Here is a 12733-nt window from a genome sequence, read left to right on the forward strand (position 1 = left end):
TAATGCCCCTCCGCTCTGCATCATTAGTGCCAGACCTATTTCCATTACTAATGATCGCTGCATTATTTTAAAAAGTCACAAAGCGCAGCACTCATCCATTTTACTGTCAGGACCGAAAACCCTGGGTAATTATTCTTTACGTTATATTTCAATATTCACTTACAATAATGCAGCAGATGCTGGACTCAGCTTTAATCAAATCATCTTTCATTTGCCATTGAGCTGGAAGAACGCTTTATCAAAGCGCAGGGCCATCCGTCATGGTGCATCTCTGTTTCTCTCTCTCGTCTCAGGTTTTGCTCGTTGATTACACATATTCCGCCCATTTAGTTTCGCCCACTTTTTTACACTTATTTTTGCACTTTTTTTTTTTACACTTTTGTGTATTTATTTAGTTTCACTGAAGACCACTTATTGACCAAAACCTATAGTGAGCCATAGTGTACATAAAACATGCAGCTCAATGAGGTTCATCAAGGTTAATTAACCATTTTTATCAAGGTTTCATTATGAATGCACTGACAATGAAAATTTGGCCAATGCAGTTTACGATTTATTATGACGAATAACCATCTATTATGGCTAATACTCCATATTATATAGTAAATATCAATAAATTGTGTAACAAATGTGACCCTGGACCACAAAACCAGTCATAAGGGTCAATTTTTCGAAAATGAGATTTATACAGCATCTGAAAGCTGAATAAATAATCTTTCCATTGATGTATGTTGTTAGGATAGGACAATATTTGGCCGAGATACAACTGTTTGAAAATCTGGAATCTGAGGGTGCAAAAAAATCTAAATATTGAGAAAATCGCCTTTAAAGTTGTCCAAATGAAGTTCCTAGCAATGCATATTACTAATTAAAAATTAAGTTTTAATGTAAAAATGTAGTTTTCCTTTTAATGTATTTAGAGTTTCGATCATCTAATCATGATATTTTCTGAATTATGAGGGTTTTTTTGCAGTTTAGTTTTAATACAGTAAATGGTCTTAGTGGACTTTGAATGTTAGAGTATGCGCTATAATAGTTTCCCTTAAAACATAAATCTGTATTATTATCTGATGAAAGTGCAGACAAGTGAGTTGGGCTCAGGAACAAACATTCAAGGTGAAAGGATTGAAATCATAAAAAAATATATTGAAAAATATCTTTTTTTTTTTTTTTGGCGTTTTGTAGGAGGATCTGTCGTCCTCTCAGAAGTATAAAGGAGTGCATTTCGGGAAGATGTCGGGCCGGAGAGAGCAGGCAATGGGTGGAGACGGACCTGGACCAGGACATTATGATCTACAAGAGTGAGTTTGATTGATGCAGATTGTCTTAGCTGTAACACAGCAGCATTCGCATTGTCTTGCAAAATTTATTCTGAAGCATCTGGACTTGGTTTTCCATGTGCAGATGTTTCAGAATAAATTTTAGCTACGGACCAACTGCAGTCTGTTCTCTGACGGTCTGACGAACACTGTGCACAAAACTCAAAATTTCAAGATTTTCCTATTGTCTTTTGGATCACTGCAGAAAAAAAAAATCTGTGTCCAACAAAAGTTTATGATTTTTACATGTTTTGTTCATCATGATAATCTTCAAAAAGGAACACAACTTCTATGAATTTCGAAGCTTATATATAATTGGCAAAAGTAAAAAGCTAAATGTTGGCTATAAATGAACTACACCACAGTCACATGACTTAGCCATTAAGCTTCTTAAAAATTCACAAGGGGGTATTACTGATCTATTTTATGTTGCACAATAAAAATTGAAAATATCTTGAGCTTGTGTTTAACCACAGACCTTATTTCAGGAATTTAATCAAAAACCCATTCAAAAAACCCATTGACTTTATGACGATACCAAAAATACATCATCCCTGCAGCACTGTATGGTGTGTTTGATTAAATGCTTGATTTTGTGTATCCCTGTGTGTGTGTTTGTGTGTATCAGGGATCACACTGTCCTCTGTGAGAATGTGAATCTCAGGCGAGAGCAGAGAGGCCGTTCAGAGCTGGTCATCCCTCGGTACCACGAGCTGGTGGCTCTACAGGAGGAGAAGAAGGTTTAAACCTCATATCCTTTTTATTTAGTCTCTGTTACACATGTGTAGCTATCAGAGGAAGTAGTTTTGGATGCTTGGTGATTTTTATTTACAAAGACATTTGATGCCATTTAAGCTGCAAGTTACAGCCAAAGTGTGTCAGTTCTGTGCAGTGTTGGGGGTAACACATTACAAGTAATGCGAGTTACGTAATCAGATTACTTTTTTCAAGTAACTAGTAAAGTAACGCATTACTTTTTAATTTACAAGAGAATATCTGAGTTACTTTTTCAAATAAGTAACGCAAGTTACTTTTTTTTCCCAAATGTATTGATTGACATCTCTCCTGTCCCCATGTTGAGAGAAATCAGAAGATGTTACTGTAGTTATAAAATAAATATGAATATGCATTAATTCATCTCACTCACAAAAAAAAAAAATTACAGATTCAGTATTCCTCAAAATGAATAAAAATAATGCAACTCAGAATATGATGCAAACCTGCAATAATTAAATGTTAAACAACACAAATATCCTTTATGCATTTAATCCCATTCCCAAGTGTGTTAACATTTCTTCTTCTGCATTCTACTGTATGGACGTAAATTTACTTTCCCTTCAGCCTGAGGCTTATTCATGCTGTGCTCTGGAGATCCTGAAGAAAGGCAGAGGGGTGAAGAAGAATCCTTTCGGCCTGACAGCTGTACGCTTCCTGCCAGAAAACAGATCGAAAGCTACGCCAGGTTTGTACCTGTGTGAATGTGATTTTGTTCAGTATACTGAATGCAAAATGTATTTTATCTGTGAAACACACAGTGAGAGGTCAGATTTGGGCTGTGCTTGCCAGAGGGACAAAGCACTAGATTTCATACTGCTACACAAATGCTTTACAACAGCAGCCAATCAGATTTCAAGCTACTTTCAAAGCGACCAATCAAAACACTCAAGATGCATTTTAAATTGCATACTGTCTAGTATGCAAAATTACAATTAGTGCATCACAAATCATAGTACATTGAAAGTAGTATGCCAAAAGTGCTTGGTATACTAGTGTAGCCTACTATTTTGCTACAAAGTAGTCTCGAGATGTTATTTCATGAAAACTTTTTTGTTGCCTTCCATTGAACTACTTTCTACTGAATTTGATGTATTTTCAGTTTAAATTTAATTTTCTTTATCAGTAATTACATTCAAAATAGTCAAAGTGCAATGAACACAATGAACTACACTGTAAAAAGTGTTAACCTGCAATTAAAAGTCTATTTTTACCTGATTTAACCCATGAAATAGTTTTATAGTCAGCAAAAACACATTAAATTGGTCAAGCGTGACAGTAAAGATGTTTATAAAATTAAAAAAAAAATTATATTTCCAATAAATTCTGTTCTTTTGAAATTTATATTCATCAGAGAATCCTAAAAAAATAAATTTTATCGCAGTTTCCAAAAATATATTAAGCAGCACAATTGTTTTCAACATTGATAATAATCAGAAATGTTTCTTGAGCAGCAAGTCAGCATATTAGAATGAGTTCTGCAGAATCATGTGACACTGAAGACTGGAGTAAAGATGCTGAAAATTCAACTTTGCATCACAGGAATAAATTATATTTTAACAAATATTACAATAGAAAACAGTTATTCTAAATAGTAAAAATATTTCACAATATTGCAGTTTTTATTGTACTTTTATCAAATAAATGCAACCTTGGTGAGCAGAAAAGCTTTTCTTTTCCTTAAAAAAAAACAAAAAAATCTTACCAACCTCAAACTTTTGAACAGCCATCAATATCAAACAGCCCTAGTAAGTGCAGCTCCAGTAGTAACTAATCGTCTAACTCGTGCATGTCTAGGTCCCGGTGCCTATAATGTGTTTGAGTATGGCCTGGCTTATGAGAGTTTAAAGAAAGCCTGTCTGAAGAGCACGAGGAAGGGCGCCTTCGGCTCTATTGCACCGCGCCGGCTTTTCCTCCCCAGCAAAGAGGAAATGAGCCGCCCGGGGCCGACTCAGTACAAGGTGAGCACTTCTTCAACCCAGAAAGTGTGCACTCATTGTCTATTGTGCGCCAATCTGCCAGCGCCCTTTGGAGCTTATTCAGACTTTTCAGAGAGTTTCATCCAATGAATCGAATAAATCTTCCATAAATCCCCTTGAACTGAATATTTCTCAGCATTCACTAAATGTCAGTCTACAATCTAGAGCCTATCCTTTCAAAACGTACCATAGGTTTAGCCAAAATACCGCAATTGCTGCACTTAATGGCAAATGTCACTATTAATTACTGTTGCTGGTGCTCAGGGTGAGGTTTTTAAATTAAGTATCAATCATTCATGCAGCAGACGTGAATGCAGAGAATTGCTTGTTGGCTTGTTCAGGAGAGGTGTGCTTTTGCTTTTCCAAGCGGCCAGAATTAACAGTGCTATATATAATTTTTTTTGACTGTACTAAAGCATAAAAATACTATGTTTTCAAATAATTCGGAAAAATGCTCAGTTTTTAATTCTACTTTGAATTCTACTCAATTCTACTTTGAAATGTGCGTTCTGTGTCTGATTGTCTGTTTTGGTGACTCCTCCCACTGCTGGTTTACCCAATAGGATTTTGACACCCCGGGTTGCCAGTTGGTAGAAAACACAGCCATATTACAGCCTTGGAAGCCAGCAAATGAACTGAGGCTACGTTTACACGACAACGATGTAGTCAAAAATGGAAACGTTTTTCCCTTGCGTTTTTAAAAAGTTTCACGTATACACGACAACGTTTTCAAAACGATTCGCGTTTACACATCCGCGAAAATGGCCAAAACCGCTGTATTACGTATGCCAGGCCAGTAGTTGGCGCTGTCACCTTGTTAGTAAACAGTACCTTTGGTGTTTACACGGAAACGACAACGATGGCGTTTTCAAAAACGTGCACTTTGAAACCCGTTTTCAAAAATATGCATTTTCAGTCCCCAAAACGCTGTTGTCATGTAAACGAATAGGCAAAACGCATAATTAATTTCCCGTTTTTGGCTGAAAACGTTGTCGTGTAAACGGCCCCTGAGTCAGAACTGGGTTCTACCATATCTAAAACCCCCCGGCATCCATCTAGAAAGTTCTATGACCAAAGGAATATTTAAATGCTGTTAAATCAATTCATTAACTTACAGTGTTAAGGCTCTTCGCCTTTCATTGTCAATTGCACTTGTTCCTGTTGTGCATCCTCAATTTGGCAACCAACGTGAGTGTCGATTCTTAGGAGGAGGAGCAAAAGAAACACCAACTACATAGCAACCTCCCAGAAAACCCTAGCGACCACATCATTGTAGCATCGATGGAGTAGTTTTGCAAGCGTAAGCATCATATTTTCTTTAGATCTAGTTATGGTTCTTCTGTAGTAACAGTAACTATAGTAACTGTGGTCTTTTGGCAAACTCTGTGGTAGGTTTTTGTTAGAATAACAGATTCAGGATGATAACGGTGTGTGTTGTGGCTGCCGAATCAGTCGCTGCCTCTGAAGTTATTCACAGTAAACTCGGGACATTGGGCCTTTACGGGCTGTTTTCCTCGGAAACGTCCATCATTTCCAGTGTGGGTGTCCAGCTGGCCTGATTCCTGAAGCAAACTGACCCCAGTGGAGGTCTTTATGGACTCTCCTCTGCTTTTGTTCCTCGTTCACGGTCTCTGCCTGCATAGATAAGAGCAGTGAATGAATCCTGCTGGCCCTGTAGATTCTCACTGACTTTTTTACTCAAACTTTTGATCAATTTAATGAATCCTTGAACAAAAAAAAATCTCTTACTGACCCCAAACTTTTGTCCATCAAGTGCACATGCAGATGACCTACTGCATTTGCCAAAATGTCCAGTATGCAAACAGAGCACACTGTGGGGGATACTGTATCCCACAATGCAGTGCACTTGATTAGACCTTCCATTGCAAGTGTGACAAATGAACCGGAAATAATAGCAACCACAAACGTCCTTCATGATGTGTATTGTATTCAGTGTTGGGTGTAATGCATTACTAAGTAAGTAATTACTGCAATATATATATAATTCCATTTCCCTTGAAAAAGTAAAGTAAGGGATTACTTTAATTAATTACAGTTACTTTTGATGTAATTGTATTATATACTGTATGGACTATAGAACAATTCTATATAAAACAATAGTGGATTTAACATCAACATTTAACATGTAATGTATGGTTTTAATGCAGGGGTGCCCAATCCTCTCCCTGGAGATATACCTTCCTGCAAAGTTATTAATTTGAAAGAATTAAAATAGCAGTTTTATGCCTATGTATTAGTAATAATAAGTAATGTAATACTTTTTAGAGTAATTAGTACAGTAATCTGATTCCACTGTTGAAGATGTAATTAGTAGCTAGTAATTAAAGCGATAGTTCACCCAAAAATGAAAATTCTGTCATTAATTTCTGACCCTCATTTCGTTCCAAGCCCATAAGACCTTCGTTCATCTTCGGAACACAAATTACGATATTTTTGATGAAATCCGAGAGGTTTCTGACCCTCCAGACAGCAAGGGAACCACCACGTTCAAGGCCCAGAAAGGTAGTAAGAGCACTGTTAAAATAATCCATGTGACGTCAGTGGTTTAACCGTAATTTTATGAAGCTACGAGAATATTTTGTGCGCAAAGAAAACAAATTCTTCTCTTCTGTGTCAGCTTTTTTGCCCAGCCATACTTATTTGAACCAGAATATACAGATGATGAACTAAGAGAGATGGACATTCTAAGTCAGAACGCCGACTAGTGAACGTGTGTCAAAGACTGACACAGAAGAGAAGAAATTGTTCATTGAAGTTGTTATTTTTGTTTTCTTTGTGCACAAAAAGTTTTCTCGTAGCTTCATAACATTACAGTTGATCCACTGTTGTCACATGGACTATTTTAATGATGTCTTTACTACCTTTGGCCTTGAACTTGTGAGTTGCTGTCTATGGAGGGTCAAAGAGCTCTCGGATTTCATCAAAAATATCTTAATTTGTGTTCCGAAGATGAATGAAGGTCTTACAGGTTTGGAACGACATGAGGGTGAGTGCTGAAAACGATGTCGTGTAAACGGCCCCTGAGTCAGAACTGGGTTCTACCATACCTAAAACCCCCCGGCATCCATCTAGAAAGTTCTATGACCAAAGGAATATTTAAATGCTGTTAAATCAATTCATTAACTTACAGTGTTAAGGCTCTTCGCCTTTCATTGTCAATTGCACTTGTTCCTGTTGTGCATCCTCAATTTGGCAACCAACGTGAGTGTCGATTCTTAGGAGGAGGAGCAAAAGAAACACCAACTACATAGCAACCTCCCAGAAAACCCTAGCGACCACATCATTGTAGCATCGATGGAGTAGTTTTGCAAGCGTAAGCATCATATTTTCTTTAGATCTAGTTATGGTTCTTCTGTAGTAACAGTAACTATAGTAACTGTGGTCTTTTGGCAAACTCTGTGGTAGGTTTTTGTTAGAATAACAGATTCAGGATGATAACGGTGTGTGTTGTGGCTGCCGAATCAGTCGCTGCCTCTGAAGTTATTCACAGTAAACTCGGGACATTGGGCCTTTACGGGCTGTTTTCCTCGGAAACGTCCATCATTTCCAGTGTGGGTGTCCAGCTGGCCTGATTCCTGAAGCAAACTGACCCCAGTGGAGGTCTTTATGGACTCTCCTCTGCTTTTGTTCCTCGTTCACGGTCTCTGCCTGCATAGATAAGAGCAGTGAATGAATCCTGCTGGCCCTGTAGATTCTCACTGACTTTTTTACTCAAACTTTTGATCAATTTAATGAATCCTTGAACAAAAAAAAATCTCTTACTGACCCCAAACTTTTGTCCATCAAGTGCACATGCAGATGACCTACTGCATTTGCCAAAATGTCCAGTATGCAAACAGAGCACACTGTGGGGGATACTGTATCCCACAATGCAGTGCACTTGATTAGACCTTCCATTGCAAGTGTGACAAATGAACCGGAAATAATAGCAACCACAAACGTCCTTCATGATGTGTATTGTATTCAGTGTTGGGTGTAATGCATTACTAAGTAAGTAATTACTGCAATATATATATAATTCCATTTCCCTTGAAAAAGTAAAGTAAGGGATTACTTTAATTAATTACAGTTACTTTTGATGTAATTGTATTATATACTGTATGGACTATAGAACAATTCTATATAAAACAATAGTGGATTTAACATCAACATTTAACATGTAATGTATGGTTTTAATGCAGGGGTGCCCAATCCTCTCCCTGGAGATATACCTTCCTGCAAAGTTATTAATTTGAAAGAATTAAAATAGCAGTTTTATGCCTATGTATTAGTAATAATAAGTAATGTAATACTTTTTAGAGTAATTAGTACAGTAATCTGATTCCACTGTTGAAGATGTAATTAGTAGCTAGTAATTAAAGCGATAGTTCACCCAAAAATGAAAATTCTGTCATTAATTTCTGACCCTCATTTCGTTCCAAGCCCATAAGACCTTCGTTCATCTTCGGAACACAAATTACGATATTTTTGATGAAATCCGAGAGGTTTCTGACCCTCCAGACAGCAAGGGAACCACCACGTTCAAGGCCCAGAAAGGTAGTAAGAGCACTGTTAAAATAATCCATGTGACGTCAGTGGTTTAACCGTAATTTTATGAAGCTACGAGAATATTTTGTGCGCAAAGAAAACAAATTCTTCTCTTCTGTGTCAGCTTTTTTGCCCAGCCATACTTATTTGAACCAGAATATACAGATGATGAACTAAGAGAGATGGACATTCTAAGTCAGAACGCCGACTAGTGAACGTGTGTCAAAGACTGACACAGAAGAGAAGAAATTGTTCATTGAAGTTGTTATTTTTGTTTTCTTTGTGCACAAAAAGTTTTCTCGTAGCTTCATAACATTACAGTTGATCCACTGTTGTCACATGGACTATTTTAATGATGTCTTTACTACCTTTGGCCTTGAACTTGTGAGTTGCTGTCTATGGAGGGTCAAAGAGCTCTCGGATTTCATCAAAAATATCTTAATTTGTGTTCCGAAGATGAATGAAGGTCTTACAGGTTTGGAACGACATGAGGGTGAGTCATTAATGACAGAATTTTCATTTTTGGGTGAACTATCCCTTTAATTACTTTTTTAGAGTAACTTAACCAACACTGACATTTTTTACAAATAGTGTATATATATTTTGCAGAAAGCTAGTATTTCATTCTCAACTCAACCTGAGTCTGAGATGAGGACCTGCTGCATCTTATCTCTAGTGTCACGATAGTGGAGATTATGGTTTTCCATTAGAAGCTGAACCAGAGAGGAGTTTTTTTCTGTCGACAGAGACCACACAGACTGCTAAAACTACACCAGCCCATCATAAAAAGAAATATTTGACCCAAAAGTAGAAGATCTGTCATCATGTATTCACCTTTATGTTGTTCCAAACGCATTTAATTCATTTTCTTTTGCGGAAGAGATGTTTTGGAGAATTTCCACTATGCTTTTTTTCATACACGGGAAGTAGACAGTGATCAGCAGCTGTCATGCAAGTATTATAAAAAGTAAATGTAAACTTGTGTGCTATACTCCAATTATGAGAAGAACAGACCCAAATGTAAGTGTTACCGATCAGAACCAAGTATTCTAAAGAAGCTTGTAGTAATCTTGTATATTTTCTTTCTTTCGTGTTTACTGCAGGTGGAGAAAACAACTGAAGCGTTATATAAGAAACAGAGTACAGCTGCTTTTAAATCTGCCACTGACAGACTTGTGGGTTCACTGTTCGCCAAAGTAAGACACACACAACACTCCAAATTCACATTTAGACTCTCATAGGGAAGAAAAATGACAGATGAGATCTCTTTAATAGCTCAATAGTTTCTATACTTTTGATATTGAGAGTTGCCAAGATACTAAAATCTGCAAAAAAAAACAAAACAAGAGATGTTAACATGAACTCAAACATTTCTCATCAAATTCTTCTCAGAACAAATGATCTAAACTGCTCCACATTTATTTTTAGCTTTATATTTTTTATATTTTAGATTATTGACTCATTTATGTCTAAGGAAGAAGTTGATACTTTAAATAAAACTTCACTGAAACTACATGTTCTGAGCTATAAAAGAGTAAACTCTGAGCAATACAAGTTTTCTCAGTAATAATTCAAACACAGCCTGTCCTAAAAGTTCAGATTTTTACTGTGTCTGTGTGTGTGTGTGTGTTTGTGTGTGTTTGCATAAACTTGAATTCAGTGGGAAAGCACTGATAGTTTGGCTTCATGGAGAGTTCCGATTAAATCTTGTCCATATCTAACATCAGTAATTATACAGCGCAAGATATGAGAACGCAGAAGTGTCCGTATGTGAAAGTGTGTAACCCAGAGATTGTTTGACTCAGACGCTCTGATGCAGATGCTGCAAATATTTCATTATGAGCCCAGTGCCTCACCTTGCTTTTACTAGACACATGTCTGCTCCCTCACAAATAACACCACATACACACCGCCGTCTGCGTCAGTCCCACCAAATCTAACCCAGATCACATTTCACCACAAAATCAAAAGAAAGAAATAGGACATTTTTATGTTGCATGAAGCTTAATGTTAGGATTATGATGTTTTGCATCAACATTATTTTCATGACAGTTTAGCACATTTATAATAAATTACAATAATGCCTTGGAAAGTTGTACTTTTTAGTTTTAGTTTTTTTTTGTAATTCTTATTATTCTTAATGATTAAAAAAAAAAAAATTGTTAAAACATTAATGTTAACATTATTGTTATTGTGATGAACAAATAAAAACAACTATAATAATATTATTATTATTAATATTGTTGTTGTTGTTGTTATCTTAATTTTACACTTTTACTTTGATGTCTTTTAATTATGTTTTTGTTTTCTTCTTTTGTTTTTATGTTCTGACATGTGAAGCACTTTGAACTGCATTTTATGTATGAAAGGTGCTATCCATGTAATAATAATAATAATAATAATAATTATTATTATTATTATTATTTTAAATAATACATTACATTTCAATTCACCATAAAATATAAATATTGTAGAATTTACATTGTGTTTTTGCATCACACAAAGGGGAATTTGTAATTTTGTTTAATTGTCATGACAATGATTTCATAATACAAAACATTTTAATGGTCTTAAAAATAGTCTTGTTCCTGACAGGTTTGGTTAGCTTCACCCATCTAGATGTTTCTCTCTCTCTGTCTGTCTGCCCAGCTTCTATTTACACAGCTCTATAAACAAGACATGCAACTCTGTGAGTGTGTGTGTGTTTTGACTGTGGCTTAATTCACAAAACGGTCTTTGCATATTTATTCATTAGACTTGTCACTCTTGACTGACATCTATATTTTGAATTTTGAGGTTAGTTGATTTTCGCTTGCTGACATGATTACAGTCGTGCCAAAATGATCCGAATTTAATTATACAAATGTGCTATAGTTACATACACGTCTAAATAACTGGAATATTTCTAGTTCTGTACAGTTTAATTTCTATGTACAGCATCTGTAGCAATTTGACTCGTCATTAGTTTTGTAGGAACAAGCAAAAATTGTGTTCGCAGCAATGCACTTACAGCACACACACACACACACACACACACACACACACAGCCTCCTGGCTCATATGTACTTGCTGTAAATACATTGTGCAGATGATGTTTATGATGCTGTGGTTAGATATTAGATTTCTCTTGGCAGGATACACCTCCGCCAAGCTCATATAACGTGAGCGAATCGTTTGAGAGGATACACGGCCTCCATCACTACAGCGAGCCGCGGAACGAGAAAGCACGCAAACGACAGAGCTGCTTCCTGTCTGCCGCCCCCAGAGACGCCGCCTTCCTCCACTACGACCCTGAAACCCCAGGTGACCCCAGCTCTGACAGTTATTAAAGGAACCTATGCTAACTTCATCTTCATGGCATATGCGGCCTGCTGTTGATTTGCTGAAACAAACAAAGCAGAAATATTACACTGGAAGTCTATGGGGCTATTCAAGCTAAACTCGCTGTTGTTTAATTGTGGTTTTCAGGTCCGGCTCATTATAGTCCAGATGTTAAATCAGGCTCAAAACTTGCACTGATTGTCTCAAAAGAAGATCGCTTTAAAAGCCCTAAAGACAAGGCTGGTAAAAATATATATAAATATAAAAATATAATACATATATAAAATATATGTATTAAACAAGATGTATTAAATACATTTCCTCTACATTATGTGTCACACTCTGGCTGTGTGTGTTGTAGTTGAGTCCGGGCATCATGGACACGGTTCTGAAAGGCACCTTCAACGTGACGCTTCATGATCCTTTGGTGTCCAGCATGAGATCTTTATCTTCACGTAGGTCTTTGAGAAAACCCTCTGCTCACAGCAGTGCCTAACTCAGGTCAAAGGTCAGTGAGACTGATTAAGATTAAGATTAAGTTTCAGTGACTGAGGCGTTCTTGAGGTTTTTAGTGGTCTGTTCGACTCAGAAAAGAGAAAAGATGACTCACTCCTGCTCTCCTGTCTGTTTTATTGAGACTAACATCTCTGTTACAAAGATTCACCACAGGAGCAGCATGAGCTCTGATATTATATTCCCTCTGAATGGCTGATTGATCTCCTAAAACCAAAGATGGTCAAATAAAACATGCATCATATTTTTTGATTTACATATGCTAATTAGATGTTTAAT

At 36.6% G+C, this 12733-nt stretch overlaps 1 protein-coding gene across 1 annotated transcript in view; it reads left to right on the forward strand.

Annotated features, from left to right (window-relative positions):
* Positions 1-12253, forward strand: part of LOC107704818 (sperm-tail PG-rich repeat-containing protein 2-like) — a 15427-nt gene extending 3174 nt beyond the window's left edge. Inside the window, exons 5-12 of the mRNA XM_016507848.1 lie at positions 1186-1301; positions 1948-2059; positions 2661-2781; positions 3891-4054; positions 9724-9816; positions 11755-11923; positions 12089-12180; positions 12245-12253. Of these exons, the coding sequence (XP_016363334.1) occupies positions 1186-1301; positions 1948-2059; positions 2661-2781; positions 3891-4054; positions 9724-9816; positions 11755-11923; positions 12089-12180; positions 12245-12253 (876 nt within the window). The remainder of the gene's footprint in view (positions 1-1185; positions 1302-1947; positions 2060-2660; positions 2782-3890; positions 4055-9723; positions 9817-11754; positions 11924-12088; positions 12181-12244) is intronic.
* The last annotated feature ends 480 nt before the right edge of the window (positions 12254-12733 follow it).

The sequence above is a fragment of the Sinocyclocheilus anshuiensis genome, unplaced genomic scaffold (assembly GCF_001515605.1).
Source record: "Sinocyclocheilus anshuiensis isolate Anshui unplaced genomic scaffold, SAMN03320099.WGS_v1.1 scaffold117, whole genome shotgun sequence".
Classification (NCBI taxonomy): Eukaryota; Metazoa; Chordata; class Actinopteri; order Cypriniformes; family Cyprinidae; genus Sinocyclocheilus; species Sinocyclocheilus anshuiensis.